Source organism: Pseudophryne corroboree, chromosome 2 (assembly GCF_028390025.1).
Source record: "Pseudophryne corroboree isolate aPseCor3 chromosome 2, aPseCor3.hap2, whole genome shotgun sequence".
Lineage (NCBI taxonomy): Eukaryota > Metazoa > Chordata > Amphibia > Anura > Myobatrachidae > Pseudophryne > Pseudophryne corroboree.
In genome coordinates this window covers 637,994,252-638,019,359 of record NC_086445.1, presented here as the reverse complement: position 1 = coordinate 638,019,359, position 25,108 = coordinate 637,994,252, and the positions used below count along the sequence as shown (strand labels likewise).

At 46.0% G+C, this 25,108-nt stretch overlaps 1 protein-coding gene across 2 annotated transcripts in view; it reads right to left on the bottom strand.

The window, feature by feature from the left end:
- The window catches only part of LOC135041525 (cadherin EGF LAG seven-pass G-type receptor 2-like), a 407,444-nt gene that overhangs the window by 319,410 nt on the left and 62,926 nt on the right, over positions 1-25,108 (bottom strand). For both annotated transcript variants that reach the window (XM_063954943.1, XM_063954944.1), the window contains exon 2: positions 1,307-1,578. In XM_063954943.1, coding sequence (XP_063811013.1) covers positions 1,307-1,578 — 272 coding nt within the window. The remainder of the gene's footprint in view (positions 1-1,306; positions 1,579-25,108) is intronic.

Below are 25,108 nucleotides of genomic sequence, written 5' to 3'. Positions count from 1 at the left end.
CTCAGTCGCACACAGATATAAAAGTGAACCTGGTGCAAAGTTGATAGGGGACTGTGATGCTGCTAGTGATAGGTTTGACTGCGTCTGATTGGTCACAACTGTGAAAAAAATTTACTTATTTATTCAAATGTAGTAAAACAGAAGGAGCAGTGGTTAAAAGGGGTTCGATATGTTATGCCGGTCATCGGGATGACGGTGGTCACATGGCTGACACCGGCATCCCAACAGTAAAGATCCCAATGGCGGAGGGGGTAAGTATTTTTACCCCACTCCCCTAACCCTCTGGGGGTCGCGTCTAGGGCTAACTATTGGGGGAGGCAGCTAGGGCCAACCGTCCCTCCCAGTGCCAAACCCTAACCCCCCCCAGGGCCTTAACCCTAAAAGTCCCCCCAATACTTACCTTCAGGATGTTGGTGGTCAGTCTTCTGGTGCTGGTCTCCCGAGTGGTGTCGGGATTCAGACGTTGGTCACATGACCGCCGGGAACCAGTTTATCGGGATGCTGGACGCATCCCGTTAAAAGGTAATTTTATACTGAGAGGAACCCTAATTTTTCAGAAATAAAGTCTGATTCATGCATAGTTGAGGATTGGAAGGCCTATGCATCAAAGCATGAAAAGAGAAAGTGGGTAGAGGTAAAGAAACAATCAATCAGCATCTAACTGCCATTTTACATTCTGTGACAGGTAGAAGCTGATTGGTTGGTAAAGTGTACAGTACTTTATCTCTCACACACTTTATTTCTCTCCAAGCTTTGGTAAATCTCCATTTTGTTAACAAGTCACAAATTGCGATTAAGGGACAAAGTAATACCCCACGATTTGCGAGAGCTGTTGTGATTCAAGTAAGATAGTAAAATAAAGCAATAGCCGAGCTGCTATAACCTTATAACATTGTTTAACACACCAGCATATTGGCATAAAACAATTGAATTCATATATCTAAAAATTATGTTTAACCAATTAAATCAATTAAAATCAACTTTCAAATATAACAGATGTATCTGACGATAATCAGTCATATATATTTTCAATTGCACATTATACATATATACATATATCATTGCTAATATCACTTTCACCTGCATGTTTGATGTTTCCAAATGTATTAATAGCTTATTTTTTATCAGAATAATACTATCATAAAACAATCACATTAATATCAACATCAACATCAGAAGTCTTTAACTGAGTGTGGTCATATATTATGGAAGCCTGTCGGCACACATGTACATGGCTGTGATTTGGATAATTTGGGAAACCCAATAATGTGCATTCAATGTGCATATAAAAAATAAAAATACTCACCAAGAGACTGACATTCAAAATCTGTCCATTTGTGGTAGAGCCTAAGGTTAATGATAAAGCCTCAGAGTCATCACGGATGCTAAAGACCACAACACCAGGGGGTGCTATAGAAAGTACATGAGCCACTGCATGGATAAATTGTGGCAGGAGTGGGGAAAGAAATTTATATTGTGACACTCCACCTAGACGTAAGGTGATACTGTGCGATAGCATTTCATCAGTAATAATAGCCACTTGCAATGTGCACTGTGCTGTGATACGATGGATTCCATCTGTATAGGAAGAAAGTCAAAATTTCAATAATTTTGCCAACAAAACAGTATGTGGTTTTAATTATATGACACACATATATTTATATATATATATATATATATATATACACACACACACATACATACAGACATACATATATTTATATATAAACAAACAAACAAACATAATTGTTTCATTGTTTCATGTAACAAAGCAAAAAACATAGGGCCTAATTCAGACCTGATCGCTGCTGTGCGTTTTCGCACAGCAGCCGATCAGGTCTGAACTGCGCAAGCGCCGTCTCAGCCCTGTGATTGCCTCTGCCTGATTGACAGGCAGAGGCGATCGCTGGGCGGGAGGGGGCCGGCCGGTGGCATTTGGCCGTCGTTTTAGGGGCACGTCCGGGCAACGCAGGCATGCCCGGACCACGCGCGACCAGGACAGCGACAATTAGCTCCCTGCCAGCGCGCAGGAGCTACGCTGTTAGGGAGCTACTCTTCAAGTACAAAAGCATTGCCGCTGTGCGATGCTTTTCTACTTGTGCAGCGAGGTAGGGCCTGACATGCAGGGCGGACTAGCCCTGTGCTGGGCGTCCCCCCGCATGTCAGGGAAGAAGATCGTAGCTGTGCTAAATTTAGTGAAGCCCGATAAAATATTTCTTACTCTCCACAGATATTCTAAAATTTTCTGGAAAGATTTGTTGTTAGAAAAGATAACAATCAACTGGATTATAGTGATATTATAAACTAATTGATTTCTTGAATTAGCATCACGCGTCTTCAATCTTCTAAGAAGTAATTTAGCCTATTTAAAATGGGAAAAAGTAATCGCTCTGCTGTTTGGTATAATTATGTCCCCCACATTGAACATGGACTGGAGAAAGCAAAGGAGAAAGTTGTCTAAGGAGATATGAAATAAAATTCTATACACACACATTCAAGGTAAAGGGCCAGATACATCATCGCTTGGAAAGTGATAAAATGGAGAGTGAAAAAGTACCAGCCAATCAGCTCCTAACTGACATTTTTCAAACACAGCCTATGACATGGCAGTTGGAAGATGATTGGCTGGTACTTTTCACTCTCCATTTTATTACTCTCCAAGCGATGATGCATCTAGCCAAAATACTTTAAAAGACCATGTCAAAGCAGCTTGATGTTCCTGTGACTACAGTTGCAATTATTAAGAAGTTTAAAGTCCAAGGAACAGCAGCAGCCAACCTCTCTGGATGCAGCCTCAAGTGGAAAATCGACCACAGATTAAACAGGTTAGTGAGAAAATAATCCAATCTGGAATTTTTTTAAATTAATTTTGACAAAATTATTCTGGGAGAATGTTCTTTTGACATGTAAGACATGTAGTCTGGAGGGTATCCGGACTCCAGGTCGACAGCACAAAGGTCGACACACCTTAGGTCGACGCCAATTGGTCGACACACCTTAGGTCGACATGGACAAAATGTCGACATGAACAAGGTCGACATGGAAAAAGGTCGACATGCGTTTTTCACGATTTTATTCACCTTTTCATACTTAACGATCCACGTGGACTACGATTGGAACGGTAAAGTGTGCCAAGCGGTAGCGGAGCGAAGGCACCATGCCCAAAGCATGGCGAGCGAAGCGAGCCATGCGAGGGGACGCGGTGCACTAATTGGGGTTCCCGGTCACTCTGCGAAGAAAACGACACCAAAAAAACATAATAAACTCATGTCGACCTTTTTCCATGTCGACCTTGTTCCGGTCGACCTTTTGTCCATGTCGACCTAAGGTGTGTCGACCAATTGTCGTCGACTTAAGGTGTGTCGACCTTTGTGCTGTCGACCCTCAGTCCCAGACCCAGTCTGGAGAAGGGATCCATCAAACCTGAGACAGCTGGAGCAGTTTGCTAAGGAAGAGTGGGCCAAACTACCTGTTGGCAAGTGCAGGGTTCTCATTGAGAGCTACAGAAATAACTTTATTGCAGTAATTGCATCTAAAGATTATGCAATAAAACATTAAGTTATGGGTCCTGTAATATTTGTCCATGCCTATTTAATTTGTTAAACTAATTTATATATGATGTTGGGTCAAAAATCTAGTGAAAAGACTGATTTACATTAAATATGGAAGAAACAATGCTGGATGCCAGCTTCTTTTGTCACCCTCAAGCTACTTCAGTGAAAAACATTGGTTATTTTTTTAATGGAATGGAACCAACAAATTTGTCCACATCTGTGTATATATACAGTACATATTTAAAGCAAAATAAATAAATACAACCCCCTTTTTTGTGGAACAAACGTCCTATATATTTGTATAAGTACAATATGTGTGTAGTAAGCCGTGTACCCAGACTATTTGTGAAATTATCAAGCCGATCAGCAATTCTCAGCCGGTCGGTCAGGCTACTGTGTGGTGTATAAACAGCACACAAATCAGACTGTCATTCACAAACCAGAGAGCTCACCTCCCTACAACAGGAGTGCTGCATGGCGTTCGGAAGATCAAAGAACTGATGCCATACAGCTAATTAGGGGCGTTATAAGAGAGTAGGGGACCTGCGTGCAGCCTCCATTGCGGGCCCTCTCCTCTCCAGCAGCAAGTAGACTCTGGCACAATGCCAGAGACTACTGCACATGCGCAGGTCTCCAGAACCATGGTGCCTGCGCCTTATTCCCGGGGACATCTCCAGTGCGCATGCATAAATCACTCGGATATGGTCGCACTGCAGGGCTCTGGAGGGGTAAGAATATATGGTGCAGGGTGTGTGGTGTGGGCCCCCGCACCCATTATATAAACACCTATGCAGCTTATGCAGTGTGTACGGGATCCGGACTGAAAGTCGACAGTAACTAGGTCGACAATGTCTAGGTCGACCACTATTGGTCGACAGTAACTAGGTCGACAGGGTGTCTAGGTCGACCGGTCAAAAGGTCGACATGAGTTTCACAGTTTTTTTCTTTTTTTGAACCTTTTCATACTTAACGATCCACGTGGACTACGATTGGAACGGTAATCTGTGCCGAGCGAAGCGGTAGCGGAGCGAAGGCACCATGCCCGAAGCATGGCGAGCGAAGCGAGGGGACGCGGTGCACTAATTGGGGTTCCCGGTCACTCTACGAAGAAAACGACACCAAAACAACATTAAAAGCTCATGTCGACCTTTTGACCTGTCGACCTAGAACATGTCGACCTAAAGACCCTGTCGACCTAGACACCCTGTCGACCTAGTTACTGTCGACCAATAGTGGTCGACCTAGACATTGTCGACCTAGTTACTGTCGACTTTCAATACCACACCCGTGTGTACAGACATCATCTGACAAACTGCTTGCAAAAAGATCAACTCAAGATCTTTAGGGAAATGGATTGTTCATATAGGAACAATAATTATGTAGTGTGTATACAGGAAATCAGATGTTTTCTGGATCATTTTCTAGATTTTTTAACGGTTAGTAAAAAAAAAAAAAATTAAATTGTGGATCGTTCCTCATCTCCAGGCATGTACCTAGCTTTAGATAAATAAAAACATAGATTTTGATCTACTCTGTACAGTATTCAAACACATTCCATTCTGATGTCAACTTTACAATTTTACCGCATATGGAAAAAAAAACTTCCAAGTCATAACAGTTTAGTGCTATAAAAATGAAATGTATACTACTTCAAAAGCCATTTTTGGTAGTCAAGAAAAAAGGCAGCAATTACATTTTTTAAGGTTTTAAATAACACAAACTTATCTATCGTTACTTAAGTCAAAAATAGAGGATAGTAAATAAACAAAGAGACTTGACACCACACATTCACCTATGGCAGAGACACTCCACATTCTACATCTACCCAACACAAAGACAGACAGACAGACAGACAGACAGACAGACAGACAGAGAGGTAAATGTATCAAGCCTTGGAGAGAGATAATGTGGAGAGGTTACCCAAACCAACCAATAAGTTTCTGTCATTTGAAAGTGGATTGGTTGCTTTGGGCTTTATTTCTCTCTAAAGAGGGATACACACGTAGCGATTTTTGCTTAATTTCTAAGTAATCTGACTAGATTGCTTAGAAATTAGCACACATCGCTATGTGTGTATACCCCATAGCGATAATGATGCGCGGCCCCTCTTAAGGCTTGCTAAATCTCCCGAAAGACACCCACATATTCTTCAAATCTACTCTGAAAGACACACACACCTCCCGCAAACACAACACTGAGACACATTTAATTAACATTTAACCAGAACAGACAGGCACACACACAGCAGCTGTCGTTTTGCTGTAGCACAGTTTCCAACATAATTTAATACATTTTCCAAGGACACTTCACAGTTTCATAAGCATTTAAAGCACCAAAATTGCATGACAGAGTTGCTAAAGGTATGAATAAGAGGTGGACACTACTGCGCTTGCTCTGTTGCTGGAGTTGCGAATGCGATAATATGCAAATACTAGTTTCAGCCTGCCCCTGGTGTACAAGCATGCGTATAAATGGCAGGCACTGAGAAGCCCACTTTCAGCATCTTTGCACACATTTGGTGATTCTTGACACGTCACCACCAATACTTGCACCTGCCCTATGGTGCTGTAGGGGCTTTCTGCATTTTTTTCACATGTGCAGTTGCAAATAATCACGGAGAGGATTGTGTGTGGTTTGTATGGCCCCCTGAATCATGCCGTATATGTGAGAACAGTCTACACATTAATGAATATAAATGTGTCCCTGACACTGTTTTAAAGCTGGCACTCCATCGGATCATTGTTATTTAAATGAAATGTATAATCTGTCAGTGAATAAAAGTGGCATGTAATATGTGAATAAACTGCTGTATTGCTAAGGATGTAGGCAGGGCCGGATCTAGACCTTGTGGCGCCCAGGGCGGGAAAAAATAGGGGTGTGGCTTAATTGAGAAGGGGCGAGGTCAGTTATGCCCCCTGTAGCTGTGCCCTCAGTAGTATTGCCCCCAGTACTGTGCCCCCTGTAGAGATGAGCCCCCAGTAGTATTGCCCCCAGTACTCTGCCTCCTGTAGAGTTGTGCCCCTAGTTGCGCCGCTTACAAAAAAATTAAATTAAAATAAAGTAATACTCACAATCCCCGCTCCTGCTTCCCGACCGCTGCTGCCCTCTGTCTCCGGCCGCCGGCGTCGCTTCTCGGATCTATGGGAGAGATGTCATGACGTCTCTCCCATAGCACCGCATAGACACTAGAGGTCAATTATGACCTCCAGCGTTTATGTGCCGCTCCCACAATGCAGTGCGGTGCGTGATGACTTCATTGCGCACAGCACCGCATCTACGCAGCACCGGGCGGCACCAGTAGCCGATTTTGCCACGGCAGCGACGCCCTCCGAAAGGCGGCACCCCGCGCAAAAATCCTGCTTGCCCGTAGCAAGATCCGCTACTGGATGTAGGTGGCAATCCAGCCCCATTAAATGATAACTATACTCACTTTGGTGGAGATTAATCAAAGCTTGGAGATAGATACTATTACTAACCAATTAGCTTCTGTCATTTTACATTCAAATTTAACAACGTGTGATTATTCCTGTTATCACTCGAATGTTAAATGATGTTCCAACCAATATGCTACTAACTGTCATGTGTTTGAAAAAGCAGATTGGCTGGAGCACCATTTAACATTCTTAATGAGTCATATCAAAAATATCACATGTTGTTAAATCTGCCCAATTGTTTGAAAATTGACCGTTAGGAGCTGGTTGGTTGGTACTGTTGTGTCTCTCTCCAAGCTTTGATTATTCTCCCCCTACATGAGAGCTACACCCTACAGCTCCTCGTCTCCTACTAACTGCTAGTTAGGGAGTCGTGTTCTGTCTAGCATTAACATACCAACCATCCCAATTTTGACAGGATAGTCCTGCTTTTTAGAACACCGTCTTTCAAGTCCACCCGTGGGCTTCAATGTCACGGGGTGAAGTTGTGTGAGAGCAAGCGGTGAATAAATGCCATGCAAATGCATGCACAGTATAATCAGTGGATTGAGGAACAGGGCATGCCAGTAGCTCACAGTACTGGGCCTGCTCCCAGCGTGATGAAGACCAGAGGCGTGACTCACAAGCATTTTCATTAAGCCATGTCCCCATTTCAGGCGTGCATAAAAGTCCCAATTACATTTTCAGAAAAGTTGGGTGGTATGCAATAATGACATACTTCCCTATAGATAGAAATACCCCTTCAAATATTAAGAGGAATGATTTTAATCTGCAGATAAATAAATTTAGTACAACCAACGAGGGGTATTAAAATCTAATCACGGGGAAGTAGCTCCTGCGCTAAATGCCCACAGCTATTGAAATTGTCATGTGTTTGAATAATGACAGTTAGTAGTTGGTTTGTTGGTACTTGGTACATAGGTGGTCATTCCGAGTTGTTCGCTAGCTGTTTTCGTTCGCTGTGCAGCAATCAGGCAAAAAAACGCATGCGTATGCGGCGCAGTGCGCACGCTCAATGTACTTTCACAACTGCCGAAGTAGTTTCACACAAGGTCTAGCGACGCTTTTCAGTCGCACTGCTCACCGCAGAGTGATTGACAGGAAGTGGGTGTTTCTGGGAGGTAACTGACCGTTTTCGGAGAGTGTGTGGAAAAACGCAGGCATGTCAGATACAAACGCAGGCGTGCCTGGGGAAACGCAGGTGTGGCGGGCCGAACGCAGGGCGTGTTCGTGACGTCAAAACAGGAACTAAATATTCTGAAGTGACCGCAAGCTAGGAGTAGGTCTGGAGCTGCTCAGAAACTGCACAATCTTTTTTTGTAGCAGCGCTGCGATCCTTTCGTTCGCACTTCTGCTAAGCTAAGATACACTCCCAGAAGGCGGCGGGTTAGCGTCTGCACGGCTGCTAAAAGCAGCTAGCGAGCGAACAACTCCGGATGAGGGCCATAGATCCCATAGGACCCGTTTCTTAGTAGAATGCGGCTATGTCTTTTGCTGCAGTCATGCCTACGTCTTATGCTAAAGCCATAGCCAATTTTCTAAAAACTGAGATGTGCACTTGCAGCATTTTGAGACAGTGCATTTCCATCTTGGAGAGTCACCATCAGGGCCAGATTAAGTTCTGTGAGGGTAACTGGGCAGTAAACTTGTGGGGGCCATATCAATAAAAAGTGCTATAGTGGCAATGTTATTTAAAAAATGAGCATTGTGGTTATGTACACATGCGCAAATTAATATTAGTTTAAGCTGTATAATTATATTTATTAATGAATCAGTCATTCTTCCTTAGGAAGAATGACTGATTCAATATTAATTATGATTTCACATTTTAAACAAGGATTAATTAGTGCATGTGCACATATCATAACCACAATAAGATATATTAACATTGTTTCGCATTTCTAGGAAAATTATTGCTATATTATATTTATAATAGAGGCTACTAGGTTAGAGACTGGAGGCAGCGGAGCTACTAAAAAAAACTCACATCACATGATCATACTAAAATTTGTGCACGGTGGTGAGTGCACCACACCGAAAACCAGCAGCACACAAGGCCGAACTTATACATCTTTTACTCCCACACGGAAAGCCAATTTGTGAAAACATTTGGGAGGTTCTGGGAGCAAACTAACCACAAACTTTAAAACTTTTTAATAATGTCCCTTGCACTAATGTCACAAGCCCCTGAATGACTGGCCGAACACATCTTGTTGCTAATCTTATCATTCACAAAATCACCCATTGGGAATGCCAGATTATGGACAAGACTCATCTTTGGAGGCTCATATTGGGAAAATATGCAGCCCTCCTTAGCTAATTGATGAAAGCCACCCTCAACGTTACCATATAATTATTTGCTGACTTCAATTTGCCTTACGCACGCCAACCCTTAGGATCACTGTATGGTATCCAAAATTTAGATGAAAACCCCTCATCCAAAAGTAATGCTGGAAACATGTCTGGGTATATCCTAAGCCAAGAGCAGCTGTTGTGTTCTTACCCCACATGTGATGTTCCCGGGTCTCCCCTGTTTTCCCCACTTGACATATCATACAAATTGACCTGAAAATAAATGCAAAAACATACACAAGGACAAGGGAAACACTTACTTGAACTGTCATAAACATGCGTCCCTTTTGATAGCTGGTGTCTCTCCTAGCTCTGAGGGGCTCGCAGGCCTTGCAAATTTCAGTTGCCCACCCTTTGCATTAAGAATCGGAGCTCATCCACAAACTAATATCCAAACTGTCTCAGCCTCAGTCTGAGTGAAACTCTTTCCATAACCTAATTTGCTTATCAATTGCATCCAAGGATGACACCACCAGCCTATAGATCTTGCAGAGGGTATTCATGTAGAATTATGTGGCCTCTTTTCCCCATGTAGGCTTGCCAATATAGCAAAAGCCTTGAAATAATTCCTAAATGACCTAGCAGTGGGGGTATAATAAAGGATAATGGGACCCAAGAAGGTGTCAGATTAACTCCTGCGGCACCAGAGTTGCTTCTAAAAATAAACCAAAAGCAAACAAAAAACCCTCAGGGCAGGGGCATTTAACTGATTGGATGTAATTATGCAGCTGTAAATCTTACAGGCAGATGAGGAGGGGGATTTGGGGTTGGCGCCTGTTGCTGTATTCTCCTGTGGTGGAGGGGGTGCGGCTACCGGTCCAGCTGTGGCTGTAATCACTGGCGGGGGGAAGGTGTGCTTGTCGGCTGCAGCTAAAATTCCCTGAGAGGGAGGTTGGTTGCTTCCAGCCATGGCTATAATCTCCAGTGGTGGTACAATCGCCCGCGACTGGAAACTCCGGCGGGCGGGACTGATGGGGGTAGGGTAAAGAGCTTGGTATTTTGGACATGACCCGGCTTCAGACCCCATTTCCACTGCACTTTGACCCGGGTTATTGTCGGGGCGGCCCCGTTTACACTGAACCCGGGTCAGCTCTGCAAAACCCTTTGGATGTCAGTAAAAATTTACTTTTTGGTCTGTGGGTCAGCCTGTAGTTCTGATTGTGGGTCAGGCTGTTGGTCAGCCTGTGTCTCATGCTGCAATCTGAGGCTGTGGTGCAGGCTGAGGGTCAGGGTGTGGTTGAGGCTGCGGGTGCTCTGTGCTATCAGCATCAGTGTAGCAGCTGCTAGGATGGCTGAATGTTTTGTCTCTGCGGGGCGCATACAGAAGACATCATTTGCCAGTGCCCCAAAAGCTCCAATCACTGTGTAAAAGCATCACATGGGTCACATAACCCGGGTAGCTTCTGTTTCCAATGGCGCGTAACCTGGGTCCTACCCGTTGTCAACCCTGCTTGTTTCCCCGGTCGGATTGCTGGGTCACTTGACCTGGGTAATTTTTTTGGGAACCATTCCCAACCCAGATAGACCCAGCAATAACCCGGTTTATTTTGCCAGTGAAAAAGTGGTATAAAGGGGCTGCGGCATGATACCAGTGAGCTGGATATTGCAGAGGTGGCGTTATTGCTATGGACATGAGGGGAGTCCAGCTTCACAGCACAGCTGGGAGGGGGGAGGAGACTGTGACAAAGAACTCTCTGACTGCTGCCCAATCAGAGATGAGCTCCGATCGCGGTAGCCACCTTCTGGCCCAAGGGCTGTGTGAGTTGGGTGTGATACAGAGATTTACATTCTAAAAGGTCAACAGTGATTGCGTCGATAGTATTAGGTAGACAGTCGTTAGGTCGACAGATTCAAAAGGTCAACATGAAAAAGGTAGATATAAAAAGTAAACTTTTTCGTGTGTGTTATTTTGTGTTTTTAAACATATTACACCCAAATTTGTGATAAGCGTTCACTTGCCATGCTTCGAGTTACTAAAGGTAGTGACATGGATAGTAAACGCAGCAAAAGTTGTAAAAACATAAAACAAAACATAAAAAACATGCATCGACCATGTGTGCTAACCTTTTGAACCTGTTGTTCTTTTGACTTTCAACCCTGTGGTGTCAGCTTATTGATTGTCGACCTATTGACTGTTGACCTTGTAACTGTCTATCTATCAACCACCTCCCGTGTGAGCCAGCCAAGTAGAGGGGAGCATGGGACTGGCCCAATCTGACCCTGTGTACTACTGTCCCCTAGACAGCCTATGGTCATGGATTCCAGGAGGGGCCACTAGAGAAATTGTAGCTTTCTCAGTGGTAGCCCTTTACATAAATCAAGGTGATTAGCCATGTAGGCAGCTGTGGAAGGAAAGAGTCTTTATTATGAGTATGTACCTATCTTACATCAAGTAAGACTATTTGGGCAAGATGTATCAATAGATCATTGCGATAAAGCTTTAAAAAAGCTAAGATTTTTTTACCACATCAATTTAGGTCCCGCATATGTATGAAATGGGTCCGCAGCAGAGGACAGTTCTGCATCACAGCAATCATAGGTTTCTATGAGGTTGTGATCTTGCTGCATGCTCCTATTTGGTATAAGTTTCATTTGCCGGCTGTCGGGATCCCGGTGGTCAGGATACCGACGCCGGAATCCCGACAGCTGGCAATTCCGGCACTACAGGACTATTCCCACTCGTGGGTGTCCACGGCACCCATAGAGTGTGAATAGAACCTGTGGTAAGCGCAGTGAGCCACCAAATCCACAGCGCGGCGAGCCCGCAAGGGGACTCTCTGCGCTCGCCCTGCTGCTGGCATATTGGCGGCCAGGATGCCGCTGTCGGTATATTGATGGCCGGCATCCCGGTCACCGGTAAATCATACTGAACCCTCCTATTTCTATAAACCAAATCACATTTATATGGAAACACTGACACAATGCTGAGTGAAAACTACAACTTTTCCTCAATTTAAAGTCCGAAAATGAGGCATGTTAAACATCAAATCGTCATTTTCACCAAGCAGCAATATCCAGGTGCACTGTTTTTTCTTTTCACCGTTTTCTAATTATCACACTAATTGCAGCCAATCTCATTAGAATGTTTGCAAAGATTATTTCTGATTTTTTTTAAGTTTTTTTTTTTCTGAATGTGTACCCTTCAGTCATAATTATTTTAAGTATATTTTTAAACAGTACTTTCCTTTAAAAAAAACTATTTCACAGCTCACAATCGTTGTTTCACAGGACTGGATTGAGTCAGTGGGGCAGCAGCACCAGAGATAGGAATTCACATGGGGACCCAAATCTGTACTCGGGTTTCCTACAGCTCAGTGCAATTATTTCATAGTTGAGGACTGAGAAGAGAAGGTCCTGCAGCCTTAGGGCTGTAACACACTGGCCGGTTTCTCACGGATGGCAAAAAGCCGGACAAACTTTGTCCGGCTTTTTGTCATCCGGGAGAAACCGGCAGAGTCTGTCACACAGGAAGGCTTTGAGCCGTGTGTGATGCTGTGCGCTCCCCTTCACACACACACGGTTTACTGGCTGCAAAGACGGCCCGGCAGCCGGACCTTCCAGTGGATAGTTCCGGCTGCAACCCGGCAGCCGAGCCGGGGCCGTGCAGTGTGAAAGGACCTGTAGCCTCACACTGTTCATTACAATGCCGGCACAGGAAAAAGCCGTCCGGCTGGCAAATGCCGGCTCGTGTGTTTTAGCCCTTAAGGGCACCAGTGATTGAGAGATTAAGTCGATCCCATAATTAATTGAGGTGAGAGCGCTGCCGCTGTGCAGCGTGGCAATAAAAGTGGAGAGGAAGACTCCATTATAAGGGGGGTACTCCACACTTGCCTACCTGACCCTCTCCATGAGGGAGAAAATGCTCTGTTCCTGGACTTTCCTGGTAATGTATGATTGCCATCACCTGTGGTGAAACACCTTTCTTATCAATCACCTAGCTCACCACAGGTGATGGCAATCATACATTACCAGGAAAGTCCAGGAACAGAGCATTTTCTCCCTCATGGAGAGGGTCAGGTAAGCAAGTATGGTGTACTCTGCAGAGCCAAGCAGCTTGGCTATAGTGCAGTGGTTCCCAAACATTTTGGAATCACAGCGCCATAGAGCATCAGAATGTTTTTCACGGCACCTCCAGGACAAAAGCTTCGTTTTGAGAAATTTAGAAAGAAATATTAAATTAAGTAAACTGTGTTTATGTCATCCATAAGTAAAATTGTGTGGTGAGGGACAAGATTTGCTTCTGTTTGTTCACATATTTTATGATTGGCAGCCACCAGCACTGGTTTTGCCTATTGCACTGACCATAAATAATTTTAATTGGTCCTGGGCCACCAATCCAAGGCACCTTTACAAGTGACAGTATCACTGCATTCATGCATTGTGCCTTAAGAAAAATTGTCTGAAGAAGGGGAAGATTTCAAGAAAAATTGTCTGAAGAAGGGGAAGATTTCCCACCAGATGAGCGCCCTACAGATTTACATACCATGAGGAGGGGGTCGCTGACTCATGCAGCCTGGCCAAAGTATTGCTATTATTAGTTAAAAGGAAGGAGTCTGTTGTGTCGTGGGAAAGTAGTTATTTTATGTGACTGTAATGCATACAACCCTGCAAAAGTATTTAATTAATTTGAACATCACTGTATTTGCTGGCCTTTAATACACCCCATTCACCCTCTTCTATCATTTTATTAAACACTTGTTACTCCTATTTTCCAAATGGTCCTTCTTAATGCCTTGAAGTTTTTACTCTCTCTAATTTTCATTAAAAAAAGATAGGACAGTCAGTCCACAGCCTTTATCCGGCTTTTTTAAAACTGTTCTCCTTAGTTCAAATAGGTTGCAGAGGCTGCCTATGAAGGCTCTTGGAAAATTACCAATACAACACAGGCTTGCCTACCCTCCCGCATTCAGCGGGAGGCTCTTGATTTTTAAAGGAGCCTCCCACTGCCCCGCAAACCTTGCCAGCCCTCCCGGATTGTAGGGTTCGCTCCATGAAAATGCTGGGGACGGGGCCTGTACAGGAGACGTGGTAGCCGTTCTGCTGAGCAGTAGAGCCGGGTAGTCTGAGTGGAGGCAGGGCTCTGCTTCACAGTGGCCTGCCACACTCTGATGGCACAGCATGTAACATCCCTGGCTGGCCCCGCCTGCGACACTCTGAGTGCACAACATGTAACATCCCACCCCCAGCCTTTCACTTCCTGCTCCTAGATGGATGTGTTGTGTCTATGTTTTCTTCGTTCTCCGTTCATTTGGGGTATTATTTTTTTTCTATGCAGCATCGGTGTCTCGCTTCGCTCGCCACACTTTACTATTCCACATAGATTGTGACATGGACCAAGGGGGTTATGGGAAAGGTCCTGTCCACGAAGGTAAACTAGACGCAACCTAGATGGATGTGGCTGTTTTGACCAACAGTGCCTTCTCACACCACACTGTCCCAGAACAAACAAAGCTACAGTAAGTGGGGTGTGTATTAAAGTACTTTACTGTAGTGCACCGGACATTTTTTTCGGGTTTTGGTTTTGGATTCGGTTCCGCGGCCGTGTTTTGGATTCAGACGCGTTTTGGCAAAACCTCCCTGAAATTTTTTGGGCGGATTCGGGTGTGTTTTGGATTCGGGTGTTTTTTTACAAAAAACCCTCAAAAACAGCTTAAATCATAGAAGTTGGGGGTCATTTTGATCCCATAGTATTATTAACCTAAATAACCATAATTTACACTAATTTTCAGTCTATTCTGAACACCTCACAATATTATTTTTAGTCCTAAAATGTGCACGAGGTCGCTGGATGGCTAAGCTAAGCGACACAAGAGGCCTACACAAACACCTGGCCCATCTAGGAGTGGCACTGCAGTGTCAGGCAGGATGGCACTTCAAAAAAAATGTCCCCAAACAGCACATGATGCAAAGAAAAAAAGTGGCGCACCAAGGTCGCTGTGTGACTAAGCTAAGCGACACAAGCACCTGGCCCATCTAGGAGTGGCATTGCAGTGTCAGACAGGATGGCACTTCAAAAAAATTGTCCCCAAACAGGACATGATGCAAAGAAATAAAGAGGCGCAATGAGGTAGCTGTGTGACTAAGCTAAGCGACCCAAGTGGCCGACACAAACACCTGGCCCATCTAGGAGTGGCACTGCAGTGTCAGACAGGATGGCACTTCAAAAAAAATAGTCCCCAAACAGCACATGATGCAAAGAAAAAAAAGAGTCGCACCAAGGTCGCTGTGTGACTAAGCTAAGCGACACAAGTGGCCGACACAAACACCTGGCCCATCTAGGAGTGGCACTGCAGTGTCAGGCAGGATGGCACTTCAAAAAAATTGTCCCCAAACAGCACATGATGCAAAGAAAAAAAAGAGGCGCACCAAGGTCGCTGTGTGACTAAGCTAAGCGACCCAAGTGGCCGACACAAACACCTAGCCCATCTAGGAGTGGCACTGCAGTGTCAGGCAGGATGGCACTTCAAAAAAATTGTCCCCAAACAGCACATGATGCAAAGAAAAAAAGAGGCGCACCAAGGTCGCTATGTGACTAAGCTAAGCGACACAAGTGGCCGACACAAACACCTGGCCCATCTAGGAGTGGCACTGCAGTGTCAGACAGGATGGCACTTCAAAAAAATTGTCCCCAAACAGCACATGATGCAAAGAAAAAAAGAGGCGCACCAAGGTCGCTGTGTGACTAAGCTAAGCGACCCAAGTGGCCGACACAAACACCTGGCCCATCTAGGAGTGGCACTGCAGTTTTTTAGCGAGAGGATGAGTGCTTCCATCCTCATGTGAATCGGAACCACTAGCCATGAACATAGGCCAAGGCCTCAGCCATTCCTTGACACTCCGTGTCGTAAATGGCATATTGGCAAGTTTACGCTTCTCATCAGACGCTTTTAATTTAGATTTTTGGGTCATTTAACTGAACTTTTGTTTTTTGGATTTTACATGCTCTCTACTATGACATTGGGCATCGGCCTTGGCAGACGACGTTGATGGCATTTCATCGTCTCGGCCATGACTAGTGGCAGCAGCTTCAGCACGAGGTGGAAGTGGATCTTGATCTTTCCCTATTTTAACCTCCACATTTTTGTTCTCCATTTTTTAATGTGTGGAATTATATGCCAGTATCAATAGCAATGGCCTACTACTATATATACTGCGCACAACTGAAATGCACCACAGGTATGGAAGGATAGTATACTTGACGACACAGAGGTAGGTAGAGCAGTGGCCTTACGTACCGTACTGCTATATATACTGGTGGTCACTGTCAGCAAACTGCAAAACAAAAATGCACCACAGGTATAGAATCTAGATGGATAGTATACTTGACGACACAGAGGTTGGTAGAGCAGTGGCCTTCCGTACCGTACTGCTATATATATATACTGGTGGTCACGGTCAGCAAACTGCAAAACTAAAATGCACCACAGGTATAGAATCTAGATGAATAGTATACTTGACGACACAGAGGTAGGTAGAGCAGTGGCCTTCAGTACCGTACTGCTATATATACTGGTGGTCACTGTCAGCAAACTGCAAAACAAAAATGCACCACAGGTATAGAATCTAGATGGATAGTATACTTGACGACACAGAGGTAGGTAGAGCAGTGGCCTTCCGTACCGTACTGCTATATATACTGGTAGTCACTGTCAGCAGAACTCTGCACTGTACTCCTCCTATATAATACTGCTGGTCCCCAGTCCCCACAATAAAGCAGTGTGAGCACAGATATATGCAGCACACTGAGCACAGATATGGAGCGTTTTTCTGGCAGACAACGTATAATACTGGTGGTCACTGGTCAGCAAAACTCTGCACTGTACTCCTCCTATATAATACTGCTGATCCCCAGTCCCCACAATAAAGCAGTGTGAGCACAGATATATGCAGCACACTGAGCACAGATATGGAGCGTTTTTCAGGCAGAGAACGGATAAAACTGGTGGTCACTGATCAGCAAAACTCTGCACTATACTCCTCCTATATAATACAGCTGCTCCCCAGTCCCCACAATTAAGCAATAAGCACAAATATTTGCATCAACATTAATAAACGGAGAGGACGCCAGCCACGTCCTCTCCCTAACATTTCCAATGCACGAGTGAAAATGGCGGTGACGCGCGGCTGCTTATATAGAATCCGAATCTCGCGAGAATCCGACAGCGGGATGATGACGTTCGGGCGCGCTCGGGTTAACCAAGCCATACGGGAGAATCCGAGTATGCCTCGGACCCGTGTAAAATGGGTGAAGTTCGGGGGGGTTCGGTTTCCGAGGAACCGAACCCGCTCATCACTACTTTAATGTGGTGTGTGTAAAATGAGGGTGGGTGGGGGATGTGTAGAATCAATATGTATGTGTATAATCAATATGTATGTGTATAGTATAATATGGTGCTGTCTGTACTAGGTATAATATGAGGGGAAGAGTGGTAGTTTATAACACAATATATATTGTTCTGTGTGTACTGGATGCATTGTGTTTTTTTGGGGTGGGGGGCTTGTATTATGTAATATGGTGCTGTGTGCACTGGGTATAATATGAGGATGGTTTGAGTATAATACAATACAATATATATATGGTGCTATGTGTACTGTGTCTATTATGGGGGAGGGTGCTGTATGTGGTAGTGTGCACTGGGTGTGTGTGTGTGTACTGGTGCTGTGTGTACTGGGTGCATTATGGGCGAGGGAGGGGGGCTGTATATGGGGGGTAATTCCAAGTTGATCGCAGCAGGATTTTTGATAGCAGTTGGGCAAAACCATGTGCACTGCAGGGGAGGCAGATATAACGTGCAGAAAGAGTTAGATTTGGGGGGGTTATTTTATTTCTGTGCAGGGTAAATACTGGCTACTTTATTTTTACACTGAAAATTAGATTGCAGATTGAACACACCCCACCCAAATCTAACTCTCTCTGCACAAGTTATATCTGCCTCCCCTGCAGTGCACATGGTTTTGCCCAATTGCTAACAAAAATCCTGCTGCGATCAACTTGGAATTACCCCCATTATGGAATACGTATATATATATATATTTACACACAATCCTGCACTAGTGTACAGTGTCCGTCTCTTCTCACAATGGGGTCAATTCTATTCTCCAACAGATGAATAGCGCCGGGAGTTTGCTCCCGATGCTATTCAATTCAGCTCCAGTTAAGTCGGCGATGGCCCGTTCTCGCCGACTTAACAGGTAGTTTTGTCGGGAGAACGGACATTCTCCGATTTAACTACCCGCGGCGATGCTGATTCCTGACAGAATCAGCCTCGCGACGGCCACGCGGCAGCACTTTTGTCGGGTTTCTCCTCTCATCCCCCGGGGATGAGAGAAGAATTCCCGACAATTGAGGGTCAGTCGTCGCTGTATTGAATAGCGCCGGGAGCAAACTCCCGGCGCTATTCAACTGTTGCCGAATTGAATCGCGCCCAATTTTTCCCCCCGCTTTAGTACTATAGTTTTAACCTGCCATTGCAGGACACACCCCTGAGCAGAGGTGAAAGTATGGTGGTACGGGACATTAAGAGATTGGCAGCTTGTATGCTGTACCGCCCGTCCCGCAGCTGCTGTGAACGCTTTTGTATTAAAGTACCCATATCATAACAGGATGCTGGTTGGCTGAGAATGGCTGTCTCTCAGCCAACCAGCGACCTGTTACCATGGTAATGCCCGCTGACGAGGCGGGGAAGTAGCGATGTTCCTGACTCTGTCCTATGCGCTCGGCGTGCTCTTTCCTTCCCCTGATGCATGTGCTATGGTTCCCTGCTGTCCGTGGTGATGGCGCTGCTCGGTCTACTAGCCTGGTGTGAGCCTTCCGGCTCCGGAGCTCTGGGGATTTGTCTGCGGGGATGGTGCTGCTGCTGCTCCCCACGGTGCACGGCCAGTGTTGAAGGTGAGTGCCTGCACCTGGTCCCACTCCCCCCTCTGTGGCCCCACTCTCCCCCTTGTGGTCTCACTCTGCTCCTCGTGTCCCCCACTCTCCCCCCTGTGGCTTCACTTTCCCTACTGTGTCCCCTACTCTCCCCTCTGTGGCCTCACTCTCCCACCTGTGTCCCCTACTCTTCCCTCTGTGGTCCCACTCTCCCCCCTGTGGCTTCACTTTCCCCGCTGTGTCCCCTACTCTCCCCTCTGTGGTCCCATTCTCCCCACTGTGTCCCCTACTCTCCCCATTGTGTCCCTTACTCTTCCCACTGTGGCCCTACTCTTCCCACTGTGGCCTCACTCTACTCCCTGTGTCCCCCACTCTGCTCCCTGTGATCCCACACTCCCTACTGTGTCCCCCACTCTCCCCCCGTGACCCCACATGCCTCACTGTGTCCCCTACTCTTCCCACTGTGTCCCCCTACTCTCCCCACTGTGGCCCCACTCTGCTCTCTGTGTCCACTACTCCTCCCCATGTGACTCCACTCTCCCCCGTGTCCCCTACTCACACCCCTGTGGCCTCATTTTCCCCTCTCATGTTGACACGCCCAAATTTTCCATGGCCACACCCCTTGTGGCACGTGGCCACGCCCATTGCGCGCACAGTGTACCACCAAAAGTTTTTTTCTGCTTGCACCACTTCCCGAGTGGCAATAAATATGCCCAAAGGTGGAGCTAGACAAGCCCTTTGGGCGGAGCGTGGCACACCCTCAACAGCGCACCTCGCAAAGCATTCTGGTACCACCTGAAATCTCTGTGAAACTAGTTTTCAAAAGTAGGCAAGTATGATACAACACATATTTAACGCAAACAACTGCAACCTCTTTAAAAAATAAAAAAACAATAAAACATTTTCACATATTTCCCTTTTTTTGTTTTAACCATCAGTTACTACTTTGCTGGTCAGACTCATGAGGCACAGACAGCCCTTATAGTGAGCTCATGTGATAGTCAATCATATCATATTTAAGATCATGATTGAGCATTATTTATATCAGGATTTGATTTCATACATCTATCTACAAATATATTGTGGCAGTAGGAGCAGTGTGCTACACAGGAATCAGTGGTATTTAGCTGATAAACCCAGGGAAGTCATGTATTTGGAGGACAGCAAATGTGTGTCTCACCCGCAGAGCACCTCTCCCTTGCAGTGTGGTGCAGCTGAAAGCATGTCAGTGATGGGGGCGTGGCTTGGTACAGCATGGAGTAGCAGCTCATTACTGTAGCTCCCTCACTTCATCCTGATTAATATCCTGTTCCCTGGTGGATAATACACTGTATCCCGTGTAATGCTGTGGGATTACTTACTGTGCCCCCGGTGCGTGTGGAAGGAGCCTGGAGGCGACTTTAACGCTGCTGTGTCGCTGGTAATTGAAGGAGCTGTGAGACCTCCGACCGGGACAACCCTGCTACTGAGTCCCGCTCCATGCGCCAACTCACTTCCGGTCGCGGCTGGTCTCCCTGCACTCCGGTGGCTGCTGCTGTGTCCATGGCTCCGTGTGCAGGGCTGATGCCATGTGTGGAGCCGGGGTTACTACCTGCTTGGGGCTATTAATCCGGAGGCTGCGGGGTCCCGCCGCCTTCTTATACTCCCCGCTGTAGATGCCTGCTGACACTGGTGGGAGTCTGTGCCGCCTATAGCAGCGCTGTTCAGCCCAGGTGGTCACCAGGACAGTGACTCTCCTTCGCTGTGGACCCATTGCTGATCCATGTGAGGCTGGCTGCATCCCTGTGGAGCTGCATTCCCATCCTAGTGGCCTCGTGGTGTTAGCCTGCTGTGGCCATTTTGGATGGGGCTTGCACTCCACCTCCTTTTATACAGACAGGTTACTGCTTTACCGCAGAGTCACAGACTCAGAACACGGCTGTAGACTCCGGTTACAGGTGCTCCTTTTAAATTTTCTTAGTTTTGCTGCATTCTGGTTAATACAGATGCTCTCCTGTTATATTGTACCTGTGCTGCTTTCTTTTGGATATTACAGACGCTTTCCGGTTATATCGGTACTGCCGCATTTCCAAAAATTTTCACTGCCCTCCTGTTCTATTATATCAGTACTGCAGCATCTTGGGAACTACAGATGCTCTCCTGTTATATTAGTGCGGCTGCACTTCCGAAACTACAGACGATCTCCTGTTATATTATATCATGTTCCGTATATACAACTATGGGGAAACACGGGCATGCGTCCAGTACCGCAAAAAGACTTGAGAGGTAGGTCAGAACCCCACAGTCCCCAGCTTCTGATAGTCGCAGTGTTCCTTCGCCTCCCTCTCCTCCTCAGATTGATGATGATGTGGATGGAGGGAATGATTCCGAGCATTCTACTGAACAAATTTTGCAGGCTATATGCATCAGAGCAGAGGGTTTCTGACAAAATTGGTCAGGTCCAGATTGATGGGAATCCTGCTTCGGCAGGACCGACAAAAAATTAGGGAACGGGTTGGTGAGACTTGAGCACCGTATCTCCGACCTGGAAAATGTTACTAACCCCTTGAAGAGTAAAGTGGATGATCTCTCGTCTCAGATGTCCACAATCCAAGGTAAATTGTCTGATGTTGAGGGGAGACTGAGACGCAACAATGTTCGTTTTGTGAGGCTTCCTGAAAGTGCCGAGGGCACTACGCCTGAAAAGTTTTTGGAGGAATGGCTATGCAGTATTTTTGCTAGAGAAGCTTTTAGTCCTCAATTTGTGGTGGAACAGGCTCATAGGCTTCCTTCACGGCCTCCTCCGCCTGGAGCCCCTGCCCGGACCTTCATTACTCGCGTCCTTCATTTTAAGGACAGAGACAATGTTTTGTGCTTGACACGTACTGATGGTCCTCTCCAGTTTGAAAATCATTCTATATCTAACTTTCTGGATTTCACTCTGGATGTACAAATATCTTGTGCTCAATTTGTGCAAGTCAAGTGTAAATTGCGGAACAGCAATATTCAGTACTCAATGCTGTTTGCGGCCACATTGCGGGTAGTTCATGACATCAATACTCATTTCTTTACTAATCCGCGTGACGTAGAAGACTGGCTTGAGAGACAGCCTTGGGCTCCGCGCTGAGGGTTACTAATTGCAAGCATGGCTAATATGTCTTAACTGTTTGATGTGTTTCACTATGTCTCTCGACTGCATTTCTTCTGTCATATATGTACTGTTGTCACGATCCGGGTATCTGGATGCCATTTCTTACCCATCAGATGCCTCCTAAGGCTGGCTCAGCGCTCCAGGACCGGATCCCATCTGTTATCCTGATGTGTACATTCCTGTATCCTCTCCTGTCACTCTGGGACGCTGTCACAGTAAACGCCATATTACACCTGGCATGGCGTCTCCCGCGGCCTCCGCCGCCGTCCCTGAACTTCTGCATGCAGAGTGTCTGAGTGGCGATTACGTCAGCCGCGGCCTCCGCTGTGTCCGCGTGGTTGGATGTGCATCTGTCAGCCTGGCGCCTCCTGTCTCCGGTGGCCGGCGCCGCCATTACTGTTTTCATTACCACATGGATTACAAACCAAACTTCCCTCCAAGTGTCTGCATGGGCGCAGCCATCTTGGATTCTGTCAGCTGATCATTTCCACCAATCTGTTCTCAGTATTGATAATCTGCATAATTGCCTAGCCAATCCCTTCCTTGCTGCAGGTATAAATACACTGTGCCTGAGCAAGGAAGGCGTCAGTGCTTTGGTTGTCAAACCTAGTTCCTGTTTGTCTCTCTCCTGTGATTGTCTTCCAGGTTCCAGCTCCTGTCTCAAGACTTCCACCATAAAGACCCGCACCAGCATTCCACCTGCGGTGTAGCCTGACTCTCCAATCCATTGTGGATTCATCTGTTTCCAGCTACAACATTACCTGCTTCCAGCTCAGCTTCCAGCAGAGTACAGCTTCTCTTAAAGGGCCGGTGTCCTTTCTACACTTTACCACTCTCCACCGGTATTATTATTTCTCCGCTCTCAAGTTCTACATTTCAGTTCATATTTCATCGCTCCCAAGTTCATTTATTATTTAACTGGTTCCAGCCAGTATCCACTCCGTGCTAACAACAGTCTGGTTCCAGCCAGTATCCACAGCAGCCGTTTTATCTTCAGCAACCCAGCTTTTCCTGGAACACCAGCTGGCACAATCCTGGGTTATCTCCATTGCTACAGTCGGGCCTGGTAAGGACTTTCCATCTAGAAGATTATAAGAACTATCTCACACTACCAGTGCCCTGTGGCTCCTGCCATCCTGTAGTACCCAGGAACTGTATTTATTCTTTGCTGACTTTTACGTTTTCTTTTACTGCTGCTGTGTTGCGGAGTTGTCATAATAAACATCATTGACTTTTATCCAAGTTGTCGTGGTCACGCCTTCGGGCAGTTATTATTCATGTTACTTACATGTCCAGGGGTCTGATACAACCTCCCAGGTTCCGGTACATCTCAGCCCCTACAACTGAGGCTGCCTCCCGTCAGCTCAGGCCCTCAGTTGTGACAACTGTGCATTATGTTATAGGGGTTTTTTCAGTTGTTTTATATATATGGGGGCGTGCACGTATGTGCATATTGCTTTTGGGGTACGTATAGATATATGTGCATTTGCACACTTGGTTTACCAGGGAAACAAATATTCAAATTTGCTAGGGAGTCCTATGCTGGATATAGCTGTAGGGACTTTTTCTTTACACCCTAGCAATTGGTTTTATTTGTTTTAATATAAGTTTGTTTTAATTTTTTTGGTATGGGTATCAGGTATCAGTGGCGTGCGGTGAGGTCAGTTGCTGGTGAGGCACTGCAGCCATAATGGCCACTAGTTCCGTCGATGACCCCTACCACCGCCCACTACTGCACCTGAGCCGATGCCAGCTACCGCTGCCCCTTATGCCCGCTGCTCCTGCCACTAAAGGCCACCGCATCCACCAATGGCTTACAAAATCGCCATCAACTACCCCGATCCCCCACCACTAATTTGCATCTCAGTCCAATACTGCCAATACACGCAGCCTCCCTGCTCATTAAACTTGTGATGAGCTGGCGACTAATACATTGTCAATTTTTATCAAATAAAAAATAAATATTAATGAAATATTAAGTTAATGAAAGTCCTGGACAACAAAATAGCCAACAGAGGGTGACAGGAAGAGTGTGATGCCAGGGAGCTGGTGACAGGAAGAGGGTAATACAATGGAGAGGGTGACAGGAAGAATGTGACGCCAGGGAGAGGGTGACACAAGGAAGAGGGTGACAGGAAGAGCGTGATGTCAGGGAGAGGGTGACAGGAAGAGGGTGATGCCAGGGAGAGAGTGACGCCAGAGAGAGGGTGACAGGGAGAGGGTGACACAAGGTTGAAGGTGACAGGAAGATCGTGACGCCAGGGATAGGGTGACAGCAGTAGCAGTTGGTGAGAGTGTGATAGAGAGAAGGAAAGGGTGATGGGAACAGACAGTGAATAACAATGATATTGCTTTTTATTTACCTGGTCTTGGTCCTAGAACTGCAGCGCGGCTCCTCTGCACAGACTGCACTCAGAGTGACCATAGTAAGTCAGAGCAGTAGTGGATCTAGACTTTACTTTTAGGGGGGAGGGGGTGGTTTAAGAATGAATACAGATTCCTCCCCTCTATACTCATTGCTCTTCCCACTTACAGTCCTGCCAGGGGCAAACGCAGGATTTACTGGGGGGGGTTTCTTCCCGGTAATGTAGCAGCAACCATTTGTGTCCCTTCTGTAAATAGTAGTAACCGCAAACCAGTGGACGGCACTTGGAAGCTCATGGGGTACAAAATACGTTGACACAGCAAGTCTAAATGCCAAAGTTTCAGAGCTGTGGCCCATCGTCTTAATAAAAGGGCCACAGTTATGAAACGTCATTTAAACTTGCAGTTT